The 14,064-nt window shown below is 35.8% G+C and overlaps 1 protein-coding gene across 2 annotated transcripts in view; it reads right to left on the bottom strand.

Annotated features, from left to right (window-relative positions):
* Positions 1-2,992: 2,992 nt before the first annotated feature.
* The window catches only part of LOC106872328 (ras-related protein Rab-35), an 89,708-nt gene continuing 78,636 nt past the window's right edge, over positions 2,993-14,064 (bottom strand). For both annotated transcript variants that reach the window (XM_052973520.1, XM_052973519.1), the window contains exons 4-6: positions 13,867-13,990; positions 8,929-9,053; positions 2,993-3,168 (exon numbers count right to left, since the gene is read on the bottom strand). In XM_052973520.1, coding sequence (XP_052829480.1) covers positions 3,008-3,168; positions 8,929-9,053; positions 13,867-13,990 — 410 coding nt within the window. In that variant the 3' untranslated portion in view covers positions 2,993-3,007. The remainder of the gene's footprint in view (positions 3,169-8,928; positions 9,054-13,866; positions 13,991-14,064) is intronic.

Genomic DNA, 14,064 nt, shown 5'->3' on the forward strand with positions numbered 1-14,064 from the left:
GTGCATCTCTGATCAGGAGCAGAAGTAGTAGGGAAGCTTCATAGCCATGTGTCAAGAGGAATTCTTTGGGGTTTGAATAATTAACCTTTGGAAATATATGTGTTTCGCTCATCATCCTTAAACAACCCTTATTCAGGGACCTTTTGAGTGGGATGAGGTACTTGACCTGAAGAAAATTCTAGCTGGGCCCTACCTGTGAGGTCATGTGCTGTTTATTTTGATATGAGGTCACCATGTTGCGCACATATGGTTGTGATGCATGTGCCTGGTGTACCCTTATCAGACGGGTAGTCATGATGGGTATAATGGGCTTCGTATATTTTACCCCAGTGTCACTTTGATGGCATGCACTGCTCTCTCACTCAATAATAATAATAATAATAATAATGATGATGATGATGATGATGATGATGGTTTCAAATTTTGGTACAAGGCCAATTTCAGGGGAGGGGCTGTGTTGATTAAATTGACCTCAATGCTTAACCGATACCTATTTTATTGACTCCAGAAGGATGAGAGGCAAAGTCGACCCTGACAGCATTTGAACCTAGAATGTAAAGATGGACGAAATCCCACTAAGCATTTTGTCTGGTGTGCTAACAATTCAGCCAGCTCACTGCCTTAATAATCCATTCTATTATAGGGCACGAGGCCTTAAATTTTAAGGGAGGGAGATAGTCAATTACATTGATCTCAGTTCTCAACTGGTACTTATTTTATCGACCCCCAAAAAGATGAAAGGCAAAGTTGACCTCAGTGGAATTTGAACTCAAAATGTAAAGCTGAATAAAGTACCACTAAGTATTTTGCCTCACATGTTAATGATTCAGCCAGCTCACTGCCATAATAATAATAATAATAATAATCATTTGTACTATAGGCAAAAGGCCTGAAATTTGGGGGGAGTGGGTTCATCAATTACATCGACTTCAGTGCATAACTGGTACTTATTTCATCAACCAGAACAGATAAAAGGCAAAGTTGATCTCAGATGAATTTGAATAATAATAATAATAATAATAATCAATAATATTAATATGCTAACTTTTTGTTTTTTACGTACCTATTGTGTGCATCACACTTACTTCAAGGAAGTGGCAAAGCAAGAGAAAGGAGGACAGAGAGGAAGTAAGAGAGAGTGAGAGTGAGAGAAAGGGAGAATGAGAGAGAAAGTGAGAAAGAAAGAGAGTGAAAGAGACAGTGAGTTGTGACGGCGTTCATTTTGTGTTTTTAAATGTTTCAGAGAGGAAGTAAGAGAGAAAGAGAAAGAGACAGTGAGTGGTGACAGCATTCGTTTTGTGTTTTTAAATGTTTATCACATCGCAAGAGAAGCAGATACATAGATACATATACACATTGTTAAATCAAAAGTGGGAGAGAAGAGGGACAGAAAGGAAGTGAAAGAGAAAGAGAGAAAGTGAGAGAAACAGTAGATACATAAATCCAAAGAAAAGGTCATATACAGATACATACACACAGCAAATATTGGATGTCAATTTCACTTTTCATTACCACATGAGGATAAAATTAACTCGCAAATGGCTGAGTACTCCACAGACATGCATAACATTAATGTAGTTTTCAGGGAGATTCAGCCTCACACAGAATATGACAAGGCTGGCCCCTTTTAATTACAGCTACAACTCGAGACATATACATATAAATGTATTGGTGTGCATGTATAGTTTAGGTTAGTTAAAACATGTTTGCAATAATAAGTGTCCTTTCTAATATAGGCACAAAGCCTGGAATTTTGGGTGAGTAAGTTAGTTGGTTAGATTGACCGTAATGCTCAACTGGTACTTATTTTATCAACCCTGGAACGATGAAAGGCAAATTTGATGTAAGTGGAATTTGAACTCAGAATGTAAAGATGGAAGTAATGCCACAAAGACTTTTGCCTGGTGTGCTAAATGTTTCAGCCAGTTTACTGTCTTAATATATAGTAAGAATGAATGATGTTTAACCCATTTGCTACTTATTTTAAATCAGTATTTGAAACAGCATTTTATAGCTGAATGTTCTTTCCATCTCCAACTCTTTTCAAGTAACCCCTTAACATTCAGATTATTTTGTCAAATGTAATGCTTATCACATTATTACATTTGACAAAATAATCTGAATGTTAAAGGGTTAATTGAAAAAGAGTCGGAGACAAGAAGAGCATTCAACTATAAAATGTTGTTTCAAATAATTCCTCTCCTATCCCATGCTAGCAAGGAAAAATGGAGATTAAATGAACAAACAGACAGACACTTTAGTAAACTGTTCCAAAATGGTAATTACATTAAAAATTAAATGAAACGCAAAAGTAGTTTACTGATTTGAAATAAGTTGCAAATGGATCAAACAAATTAAGTCACATCAATGACAAAGAAATTCCTTAATTTGCTTGGTAAAGATCACTTTGGAATCTTTTTATTCTGGGTTCGAACCCATTGCGTAGCACCTTTAGCAAGTATCTTGTGCCGTACTTTTGAGCTGACTGAAACACTGACATTGAATCTGAATAGATAAATGAAACTATGCTGAAACCCAGTTTAATATTACCACTTGGCCCTTGGAGTCAGCTGAGCAGAGTCCACACCATAAACTAATCATATCCAGCCCAAATATTTTACTTGTTCCATGTCCAAATCAGCCAGATCTAACCTTTTACACCTACCCTATAATGTCATTTTAAAAATAAACAATCACAATCTCAATGCTGTGAAATAACGTATGGTTAATTCAAAATGATGCGAGTAAATAAGCATTATATTTGGTAGACTAATCTGAATTATAAAGGGTTAAAGAATACAGGCAGGGTTTCCTGTCTGAGAACAATTCATAAGTTTTGATTTCTTGAAACTGTGCTTTATTTCCATCAACCTCAGACACCTGGAAAAACAGTCGTGGATGCTACTCTTCTTCTCCAGACTAAGCCATTAAGAATTAAAAACAAAATTTTAAAAAAATATATACTTCTGGTCAAATTTAGAGAATGGTATGAAAACATTAGTGATGTCTAAACAAGGAAAATAATGGGAAAATATTTATTTACCTCTTCCACATTTATATCTTCTTTAGCACTGGCTTCAAATAGCAGTATTCCCATCTGGTTGGCAAACCTCTGAGCATCTTCTGTAAGAACCACTCGTTTTTCTTCATCGTCACACTTATTACCAACTAGAAATATATATATATAAAAAAAAATAATTAACAAATGCTTTACCACATGTCAAGTTGAAAAGTTCCAAATATTGGTTTCAAATTTATACTAGTCTAAAAACTGGTGTTGTGTGTTCACAGAGTTGTTTGCACTTTAAAGGAGGATGTGGGTGGAAATGCCCCTGGCCACAGTATGCCTATAGAAGGCAGTACCTTCATTCTTACATCCTCCACTATTGGATTTGTAAGCTTTGAATTACATTGAATCTGAAACAGGCCAACAAAAGGAAATAATCAAACCCCACAAAAGACATCCAATCCACAATAAAAATTGGATGCAGAGAAACTACAAGTAAAAACAAAAAAAAAACCCCCCAAAAACCTGGCAAAAAAAAGTTGTCTTAGATTTATACAGGTGCAAGAGTGGCTGTATGGTAGAAGCTTGCTTTCTAACTGCATGGTTCCTGGTTCAGTTCCACTGCCTGGTACCTTGAGCAAGTGTCTTCTATCATAGACTTGAGCTGATCAAGGCCTTGTGAATGGATTTGGTAGTCGGAAACTGAAAGAAGCCTGTCATGTATATGTGCGAGTGTGTGTATATTTGTCCCCCACCACAGCTTGACAACTGGTGTTTGTGTATTTATGTCCCCATAACTTAGCAGTTCAGCAAAAGCAATTGATAGAATAAGTACCAGGCTTAGCAAAAAAGTAAGTACTGGGGTCAATTCATTTGAGTAAAAATTTTTCAAGAAAGTGCCCCAGCATGGCCACAGTCTAATGATCGAAACAAGTAAAAGAAAATAAAAAAGAAATAAGATTAATGAATAAACCATCTAGAAAAATTTTTTTAAATGCTAAATGAAACAGAACAATGGGAAGTAATATGGTGGAATCGTAAAATGGGTCACAAGTTTTGAATGTTGCTACCAACAAAGCAAGGTACATTACTCTAGTTGCTTCAGTCTGTTTAATCCTTGCATGCAACGGTTGTCAAAATTATAGTAATGATGTCTTACCTATAAATCATGAGTAATTAATTGATTGAATTTACAGAATAATCTGCTAATACAGATTTAAAAATATTAGTATGAAACAGAAATCCAGTTTAATGCAATTTTTTAAAAAAATTGTTAGAAAAATGAATTTAAGGCTAACCTTTTTTTACTGCAGAAGGCAGATATATCTACTCAAATATTTCATTATATTTAAATGCAGAAAGTAGTTTTATATACCAAATTTATCTTTTGTAGATGAATGTCATATTTGAAACCATTTGTTGCTGAGGTATGTCAAGTGTGTTGAGGCAAATATGACTGGGAGAAAATACCAATTCTATTTTTTGGTAGATATTTAACATTATTACTGGAACAATCATGAAATTTAATTTTACAGTGAAAATGGTAAGTTATTTTCTACATTTAAGGGAAAGCAAATTTGTAAATTCAGATCTTGAACAATAAGGTGAGTGTAGTTAGAAAGCAACTTGTGGGCATTCTAGTTTTTAAGTGAAGTAGTGAAAAAAAAAAACCTATATGATGGATAGCACATGACCTAATGGCTAGGGTGTTGTACTCATAATCTTGTGATGGTGGTTTTAATCTCCAGACTGGCATTTTACTTTTTTTTTTTTTTTGAGCAAACCACTTTTTATATTGTTCCAGTCCACTCAGCTGTAAATGGGTAAAACCGCAACGGACTGGCTTTTCATTCAAGGAAAATGTTGGCTTTCCTGCCTAGTCAGTAGGGTGACATCATTCGAAAACTACAACAAGTAGGAAGCACATTGTAACCAGTGATGTATAACATCTGGTAGTCAGATTGATACAGTGGTACAGTGTAAAGAACTTATAAGAAATAAAATTAATAATTCATGAAGAAAGAGATACTTGCTCAATATAACACGAAAAAGACAGAATCAGGAAACAGTATCAAAATTTAACCCATTAATGGTTTATCACAAAAATTTTCTTTTAAATTTCCTAAAATGTAATGATTATTTACATTATTTACATTATATACATTTGACGGATATTCGTCCTCATCTTTTTTGTTGTTAACACAACGTTTCGGCTGATATACCCTCCAGCCTTCGTCAGGAAGGCTGGAGGGTATATCAGCCGAAACGTTGTGTTAACAACAAACAAGATGAGGACGAATATCCGTCAAATGTAAATAATGTAAATAATTCCTCATCTCTTAAATATAGAACTGTAATGATTATTGTCGTTTATCCTCAGAGCTACCCAAATCTTGTATACCTTAAAGACTTAATTTTCCATCTGTACCTAACCAATTTTTGAAACAAGGAACAGTCTATTTTGGACTACATTATTTAGTGTGTCTCACTTTGGTTTTGCAGCCATTGTTTATCTCCAAATCGACTCCAGTTCAGTATATCTATCGTTCAACAATGACCACTATTTTTTTCATTCTCCAGATATAATTAATGTGTTTTGGACCATATCTTTCAGTGTCTTTCCTCTGTTTATCCCCAGATCCAGTAAACCTATGATAAAAGGGGTTCCATTTAATTTATAAAGATTACTCTTTTACTTGTTTCAGTCATTTGACTGTGACCATGGTGGGGCATCGCCTTTAGTTGAGCAAATCGACCCCAGGACTTATTCTTTGTAAGCCTAGTACTTATTCTATCGGTCTATTTTGCCGAACTGCTAAGTTACGGGGACATAAACACACCAGCATCGGTTGTCAAGCGATGTTGGGGGGACAAACACAGACACACAAACATACATATATACGACAGTCTTCTTTCAGTTTCCGTCTACCAAATCCACTCACAAAGCTTTGGTCGACCCGAGGCTATAGTAGAAGACACTTGCCCAAGGTGCCACGCAGTGGGACTGAACCTGGAACCATGTGGTTCGTAAGCAAGCTACTTACCACACAGCCACTCCTGTGCCTATAACTTCCAGCATTTCTTTTTTACCCCCCAAAGCTCTAGCTCAGCAAATCTATGACCAAAGATATTCCGGCCATGATCAGTGCATCCTGCTTCCTAAGATTCTTGAGTTCTGGGACTTGTAGAGACAGTTACCCAGTTTCCATGACATATAAGTAACCGGGATCATAATATTCCCTCAGAACAAAACACCAATCTGTCACAGGGTTACGCACTTACAGCTGAGTGGACTGCAGCAACGTGAAATGAAGTGTTTTGCTCAAGAATACAACTCACTGCCTAACCTGGGAATTGAAACTACAATGTTCCAATCATAAGTGCAACATCTTAACCACTTGGTCATGTTCTTTCAGAATTAGGGTTACATCATTGAATATTTCTTCCCTTTTTGGAATAGGAGGAATTAATTTAAGAGAGGTCCTGCTAGTTTTTCTAGCAGACAGACGAACAATATAGAAGCTCTTCATTGACTTTATATGTATAATCTATAAATAGATTATACAAATAATTTTTATATGTACAATCTGTATATGTATAATCTATATGTGTATAACCTATATGTGTATAATCTATATGTGTATAATCTATATATGTATAATCTATATGTGTATAATCTATATATGTATAATCTATATGTGTATAATTTATATATGTATAATCTATATGTGTATAATCTATATGTGTATAATCTATATGTGTATAATCTATATGTGTATAATCTATATATGTATAATTTATATATGTATAATCTATATATGTATAATCTACATGTGTATAATCTATATATGATTTAAGAACACAAAGGAAGAAATTTTGACTTTTTATAATTCTGGTAGAAAATTCAGCAAAATAATGAGAAGTCAGACAGATTTTTTAATACTACTGGAGTGGTATAGGTACAGGCATAGCTATGTGGTAAGACGTTTGCTTCTTACCCATATGCTTTCATGTTTAATCCCACTGTATGGTGTGTTGGGTGTCTTTTACTATAGCCCCAGACTGACCAAAGCCTTGAGAGTGGATTAGGTAGACAGAAACTAAAAAAAAAAAAAACTTCATACACACACACATATACGATTCAGATAATGTATCTGAATTGTATACGTGGATGGATGGATGGATGTCTCAGTATACTCCTGACTCATGAGAACATGGAAATGTGGATGTTAAACTGACGATGATGCTGATAAAGTATAAAAGAACAATAGGCCATAAGAAATAACATGGAGACAAGTTTTTTTTTTTTTTAATTTCCATTCTGTAAGACCTATTGAATACTTCCAGTTGTTAATGCTTTCATTACGGAATACTTTCATTCTTCAGTAAACATAATTTTTTGTATAGGGCCTTTGAATTTCAAATTTCATGTTGATATTGATCGGTGCCCTTCCTGTCACCAACCTGCCAAACAAGGTAATATTTCTCCATAGCCAGACATGTTTTTCATAGAAGACTGAAAATGAAAGATACCACTTGTATGACAACAAACATGTATGTACATTTATATATAATGAGCTTCTTTCGGTTTCCATCTACTAAATCCATACCTAAAGCTTTGGTCAGCTCAGGACTATAGTATAAGCCACTTGCCCAAAATGCTATACAGCGGGACTCAACACGAGACCACATAATTGAGAAGCAAGCTTCTGAACCACTCAGCCAAACCTCAGTTATGCTCCAATTGGAAACTTGCTCCAAATGCTTGAAGTAGAATGAACTCAGCTAAAGGCACCAAGGGTCTGGTACTTGTGTGAAAATGGATTAAGCCTGTCACCTGAATAAACATCATTGCAGAACTTGGATGCTTTTCTAAACCCCATCCATGGTGGATATCCAGACTAGAAAAATGTCAGAAAATACTTCAGTACAGACTAATGAAAGTATTATGTCCCTTTGTCTCCCATTATTTATTTATTTCAGTCGTTGGACTGCAACCACGCTGGAGCATGGCCTAGAAGGATTTTAGTTGGATAAATCAACCCCAGTGTTTATTTTTTTAAAGTCTGATACTTATTCTCTCAATCTCTTTTGCCAAACCACTAAGTTACAGGTATGAAAACCAACTAACACTGTTTATTGAAGAGTGGTGGGGGATAAACAGAAACGTATAGACACACACATACATACACAAACACACATATATGAGCTTCTTTCAGTTTCTATCTACCATATCCATTCACAAGACTTTGGTCAACCCAAGGTTATAAATACCCAACCATGGTGCCACACAGTGGGACTGAATCTGGTACCATGTGGTTGGAAAGAAGACTTCACATCACACAGGCGCACTTCTGCCTTTCTTTGTTTCAAAGTTAACTAAAATGCATTCAGTATAACTGGAGGAGAAGGTGGAGGAGAGAGAGTGGAGGGAATCAAACGCAACATCAGAAATACAAACTTGAGAAAAAAAAATAAATTAGATCTGATAAGAGGGTTTCACAGATGAGTTACTACAAGACAGAAAGTTCTAGACAGAAATTTTGATATTGTTCAACATGCACTAGTATTTAAGGGGGGAAAAAAAAGTCCCATATGTTCACCGTCATCATTTTACATTCATTTTGCCAAATTTAGGGGTGGATGGATACAACAGTATCTGAGCTCCTGTCGCAGTCTTTTTGTCACTTGGGAAATGTCTTTGTTATTGTGTGATATGGTTTTCCAGCAACTGGAGGCATATTTGTGTGATTAAGAAGTTAAGTAAAAGAATAAAATATTTTGCGTATTGTAGAAGTATGACTGATTTATTGCAAGTAAATTTTAACTATAAATATAGACCCCTAAGGGCCATACGGATTCCCGTTGAGAACCACTGGCGTAGATGATTGGTTAGAAATATCAAATATTATTAAACTTACCTAAAATTCGACTGACTAGATCACAGTTTTGGTCAATTTCATGTAACCAGCGCTTCACATTAGCAAAAGATTCTCCACTAGTAACATCATAAACTATTATAACTCCATGAGTTCCTCTGTAGTACCTGTAAAAGACAGATTAAAATGAGTACCTGTATTGCACTGTCAGATAAATTCCTTCATTTCTTTCTTTTCCATTTATTTTAATCCTCTCCTATCATTATATTTGGGGGATGATCATATTTTTTGCCAATTAATCACATGTGCTGTATACTTGGTCTTCACATCAGCTTTATTATCATTATTTTTATTTCATTGTCTTTTGTCTGGAAATCTTTTCTCATACATACTATGACCTTTTTCAGTGATCCACCATCCCACATGCCTCCTTCTGTTCTATTTAGTCCATTCTAAGACTAAAGAATGAACTAAACAGTGAGAATGGACTAAATAGAGCAGGAAGAGACACGTGAAATGGAGAGTTGCAGAAGAGGTCACAGGATGTATGACAAACGTTTTCCAGACACTGTACACTAAAATAAGGATAATAATAAAACCGAAGTGGTGAGTGGTTATTTGGCAAAAATATGACCATCCCCAAGTATAACAATATTTGTTTCAATACACAGTTTCACATCAGGAATCTTGCAAAACAAATACATAAATGTAATATTTTTTTATCATAGGTGATTTTTTTTGCTGCATTTTTCTATAACTTTAGTTGATATTTTTTTTTTTTTTTTTAATTTGAAGTAATTCTACCTCTTTTCAGACATATGATTATCATGTAGAAAAATAACATGAATTTATTTGACAACCCAGTAAAATATATCTTATATTCTTTATTTTAATATTTGTATTGATTTAATTTGTAAACTCGTTATTTTAACTCATTAAAAATAAATTTTTTGGTCTGAAGAGGAATGGTTAGGTTTAAGCCATAACCTTTTATAGACTCTTCTTCACTAGAATTGGTATAGCAATTCATTTAGGCTTCAAGTTCCATAGGTTAATGGATCAAAACGAAATTTGTAATTTTAGAAAACTAGCTACAACAGAAAAAAATTGTAAAGATCAAACAGCTATGTAAAAAAGCTATGAGCTACGTGACAATAAATTATATATACATATATAGAATACTTTATGCATATACACTATTGATAGGCCAGGTACTATGGGATTTATTCTGAGATAACATCTCTTAGGGGCTAGCTGTGTTAAAAACACAAATATGAGAGGGAGAGAGAGAGATGGAAATTCAAAAGCAAGTAAGAACAACAGATACATTTTGGCCATTTGGGATTTTTTTATGACACGTACTCTCTCTGACATTTATTGTGGTCTTAATATTGCTAATCCATAAAGGATGTTACATCAAAATAAATACTGTAGTAGTTGGCCTATTGACAGCGTATATGCATGAAGTATGTCGTACATGTGGCTATTTTTATAAAATACTGCCTCAATTGCGTATACCAGATATATATGTATATATATATAGACCCAGGAAGACATGGGATGAGGTGGTGAAGCATGACCTTCGTACGTTGAGCCTCACAGAGGCAATGACAGGAGACTGAGACCTAGGGAGATATATTGCGATTGAGAAGACCCAGCAACTAAAGTGAGATTGCAGCCATGGCCGATGCCAGTGTTGCATGTTTGGCTCATTTAAAAGTACCCTTGATGCATTAGGTGATATGATATGTTTGAGAAGACCTGTTGAGTCAAGTAAAACCAAAATCGTACCTGTGGACAGTGCCCTCTGACTGACTCCTGTGTTGGTGGCACGTAAAAACCACCATCCAAATATGGACGATGCCAGGTCTGCCTGACTGGTGCCCATGCTGGTGGCATGTAAAAAGCGCCATCCAAATGTGACTGATGCCAGTGCCCCCTGACTAGCTCTCGTGCCAGTGGCACGTAAAAAGCACTATCTGAACAAGAACGATGCCAGGACCACCTGACTGGCTCCCATGCTGCTGGCACATAAAAAGCACCCACTACACTCTTGGGGTGGTTGGCGTTAGGAAGGGCATCCAGTTGCAGAAACATTGCCAGATCAGATTGGAGCCTGGTGCAGCTGCTGGCTTTCCAGACCTCAGTCAAACCGTCCAACCCATGCTAGCATGGAAAGTGGACATTAAATGATGATGATGATGATAATGATATACAGGGTGTCCCAGAATTAACTATCTATTTCAGTGAAATTGGACAATTTTCTTAAAAAATCACTTTTATCTATGTTTAATATTTGTTAAAATTCTATAAATTTTTTATTTCGTTCATAATTTAAAATATTTATAATTTTTTTTTTTTTTGTTATAATTTTATTTTCATTCCTTTTGGATCCTGCTTGTTTGTCCACAACAGTTTTTTTTTCAATGTGGCTGCAATCATTTTCTTTACTTCCACCCCCAGGATGGAGCAATAGTTTAGCTGAACTTAAAGAATGCAATCAGTTAGCAGCAGTGCAGGAGATAACTCCTTACATTCTTCAAAATGTGTTTTTGCAAGACTAAGGATAGATTTTAAATTTGCAAGGATACAGATGGAACACATGTTGAACATTTTCAATAAAACTTTGACATAAAATTTATAAATCTATTTTTTTTTTTTGGTTAGTACCATAACTAAGTAATAAACATAAAATTCTGTCAGTTTTTTTTTTTAATTTGCCCAATTTCATTGAAATTGGCGGTTAATCCTGGGACATCCTTTATAAATCAAGACAATGATAGGAAGGATTATTGACTGGTAGATGGTTTGCATGTTTGTTTGTCAGCACTATCTAGTCATCTTTAAGGATGACTGATGATTTGTGCAGTGACTTTGTTTGAAGTGAAGAAGAGTTCTGCACTGTCAATCTCATTCTCTCACCTGTGACCATCTTCAATCCAATCAAGGTGAAGTCAAGGTAACTGAGCAATGGAAACGGATGCATGGATGACCAAGATATCCTACATGTCTCATCTTGCTCTCTGCAATCTGCAAAGCATTGCTGCAGTCAAATTCCTCTCTGTTGAACCATGAAAATTTCTTCCACAGAGTCTGCCAGATCCAGTCTTCACATGCATAGGCAGGTAAGCTGTAATATGCTAATTAACCCCTAGATGGAACCTTAACAGGGGCTACTACTGGCAGAAACGTTACCCCGTCGGGCGAAATGCTTAGCGGTATTTCGTCTGCCATTACGTTCTGAGTTCAAATTCCGCCGAGGTCGACTTTGCCTTTCATCCTTTCGGGGGTCGATAAATTAAGTACCAGTTACGCACTGGGGTCGATGTAATCGACTTTATCCCTTTGTCTGTCCTTGTTTGTCCCCTTTATGTTTAGCCCCTTGTGGGCAGTAAAGAAATAAGAGTAGACCTGAGAACAACAGCGGTTAAGGGATGGTTTCACATGCCTCAAAATGGTTAAACTCCCAATCTAGAGCCCCACTATTTAAAGTCAGACCCCAGAAATGGTATTTTACTTTAGTACTTGATCTGGTTAATAAAGTACTTAACAACAAGTCAATCCTGTCCAGTGAGAGATTATATTATTTATCTTCCATCATCAGAAACTGGTGAGTGTCACAAAACATTAGTCAGTTAATCAACTATTAAATAACCATTTGATATAACGCAATTGTGGAGAAACAATGGCCAAGGGTTTGGGCAGCCGACTCGCGGTCGGAGGATCGTGGTTTTGATTTCCAGACTGGGCGTTGTGTGTGTTTATTGAGCGAAAACACCTAAAGCTCCACGAAGCTCCAGCAGGGGGTAGGTGGCGACCCCTGTTGTACTCTTTTGCCCCAACTTTCTTTCACTCTTTCTTCCTGTTTCTTGAGTAACTCTGCGATGGACTGGCGTCCCGTCCAGCTGGCGGGGAACACATACGCCATAGAAACCGGGAAACCAGGCCCATGAGCCTGGCTAGGCTTTAAAAGGGCACATAAATAACGCTACAATATAATTTGATTTAATGAACTAGTCATATACAGTTAAGTTCACTTCTTCTTGAATGCCAAGTGTCTGCTGGGTCATTGTTGATTCAAGTTTCTGCAGTGTTACATGAATGACATACAAAAATTATGGTAGACAGAATGCTGGTCTGCTATTACAAGTAACTTACTGCAGTTGACATTGATACTGTAGTTCAACAAAACATCTGTTAATTTTACACTGCTGCCACTGGTTACAACAGTGAAATATACCACCTGTTGGATGCTTACTTACAGCTAGGTGGACTGGGCTAGCTGAGTTGATAGGGACATACACTTACAAACACAAATGTATTCAAAAACCAGATTTGAATTTGTGAGCTGTGGTTAGGGTTAGGGTTAGGGTTAGGGTTATAGTTGATATAAACATTGAAAGTGATAGTAATTTGTGAGGTCGATCTTCAAACAAGGAGGGAAAAAAACGGTAACTAAATATGAATGCAAGATAACAATGGCCCAAAACATGGTAAAAAAGGGGGGGGGGGAAACAAGAAATGAATCTGAAGAACTATGTAAGAAATTTATTATTTGATATCAAAATTTTTATCACACCAGCTGAGACCTGATCACTGAAACAATTCCAATACATGTCTGAGATGCAGTAGAATCGCATCGGTGATCATGCAGCAGTGGGAGAAATGAAAATTTTGACACTAAATAACAAATGTGTAAGTGAAATTGAGACAATTGCGAAGTAGATGACACATATTATCAATTTCAATTCATAGTCTCAGATCAAATCACACGCCTGACAAGTTACACCTTTGAAATATGTATCAAATACTATAAAACAAGGGTTAGTATTTCGAAATGTATAGTTTGCTGTTTCAATTCTTGGTTGGAGCAACTTCAGTGTTTGTTATATTTTCAATACTTTGGAAAGACATGAATGATACATACCCTTATATCACCAATCTAATAAGTAGTCTGTGGATGAAAGAAAATATGCTTACGTTGATGTAATAGTTCGGAATCGTTCTTGGCCAGCAGTGTCCCAGATCTGGAGTTTGACTTTCTCTCCATTACATTCTACTGTTCGGATTTTAAAGTCAACTCCTATTGTGGTTATATATGATGCTGAAAATATATTTTAAATGAAAATTTGATAACATAAAAAAATAATAATTTATTGTGTGTGTGTGTGTGTGTGT

This window comes from Octopus bimaculoides, chromosome 16 (assembly GCF_001194135.2).
Source record: "Octopus bimaculoides isolate UCB-OBI-ISO-001 chromosome 16, ASM119413v2, whole genome shotgun sequence".
Taxonomy (NCBI): Eukaryota; Metazoa; Mollusca; class Cephalopoda; order Octopoda; family Octopodidae; genus Octopus; species Octopus bimaculoides.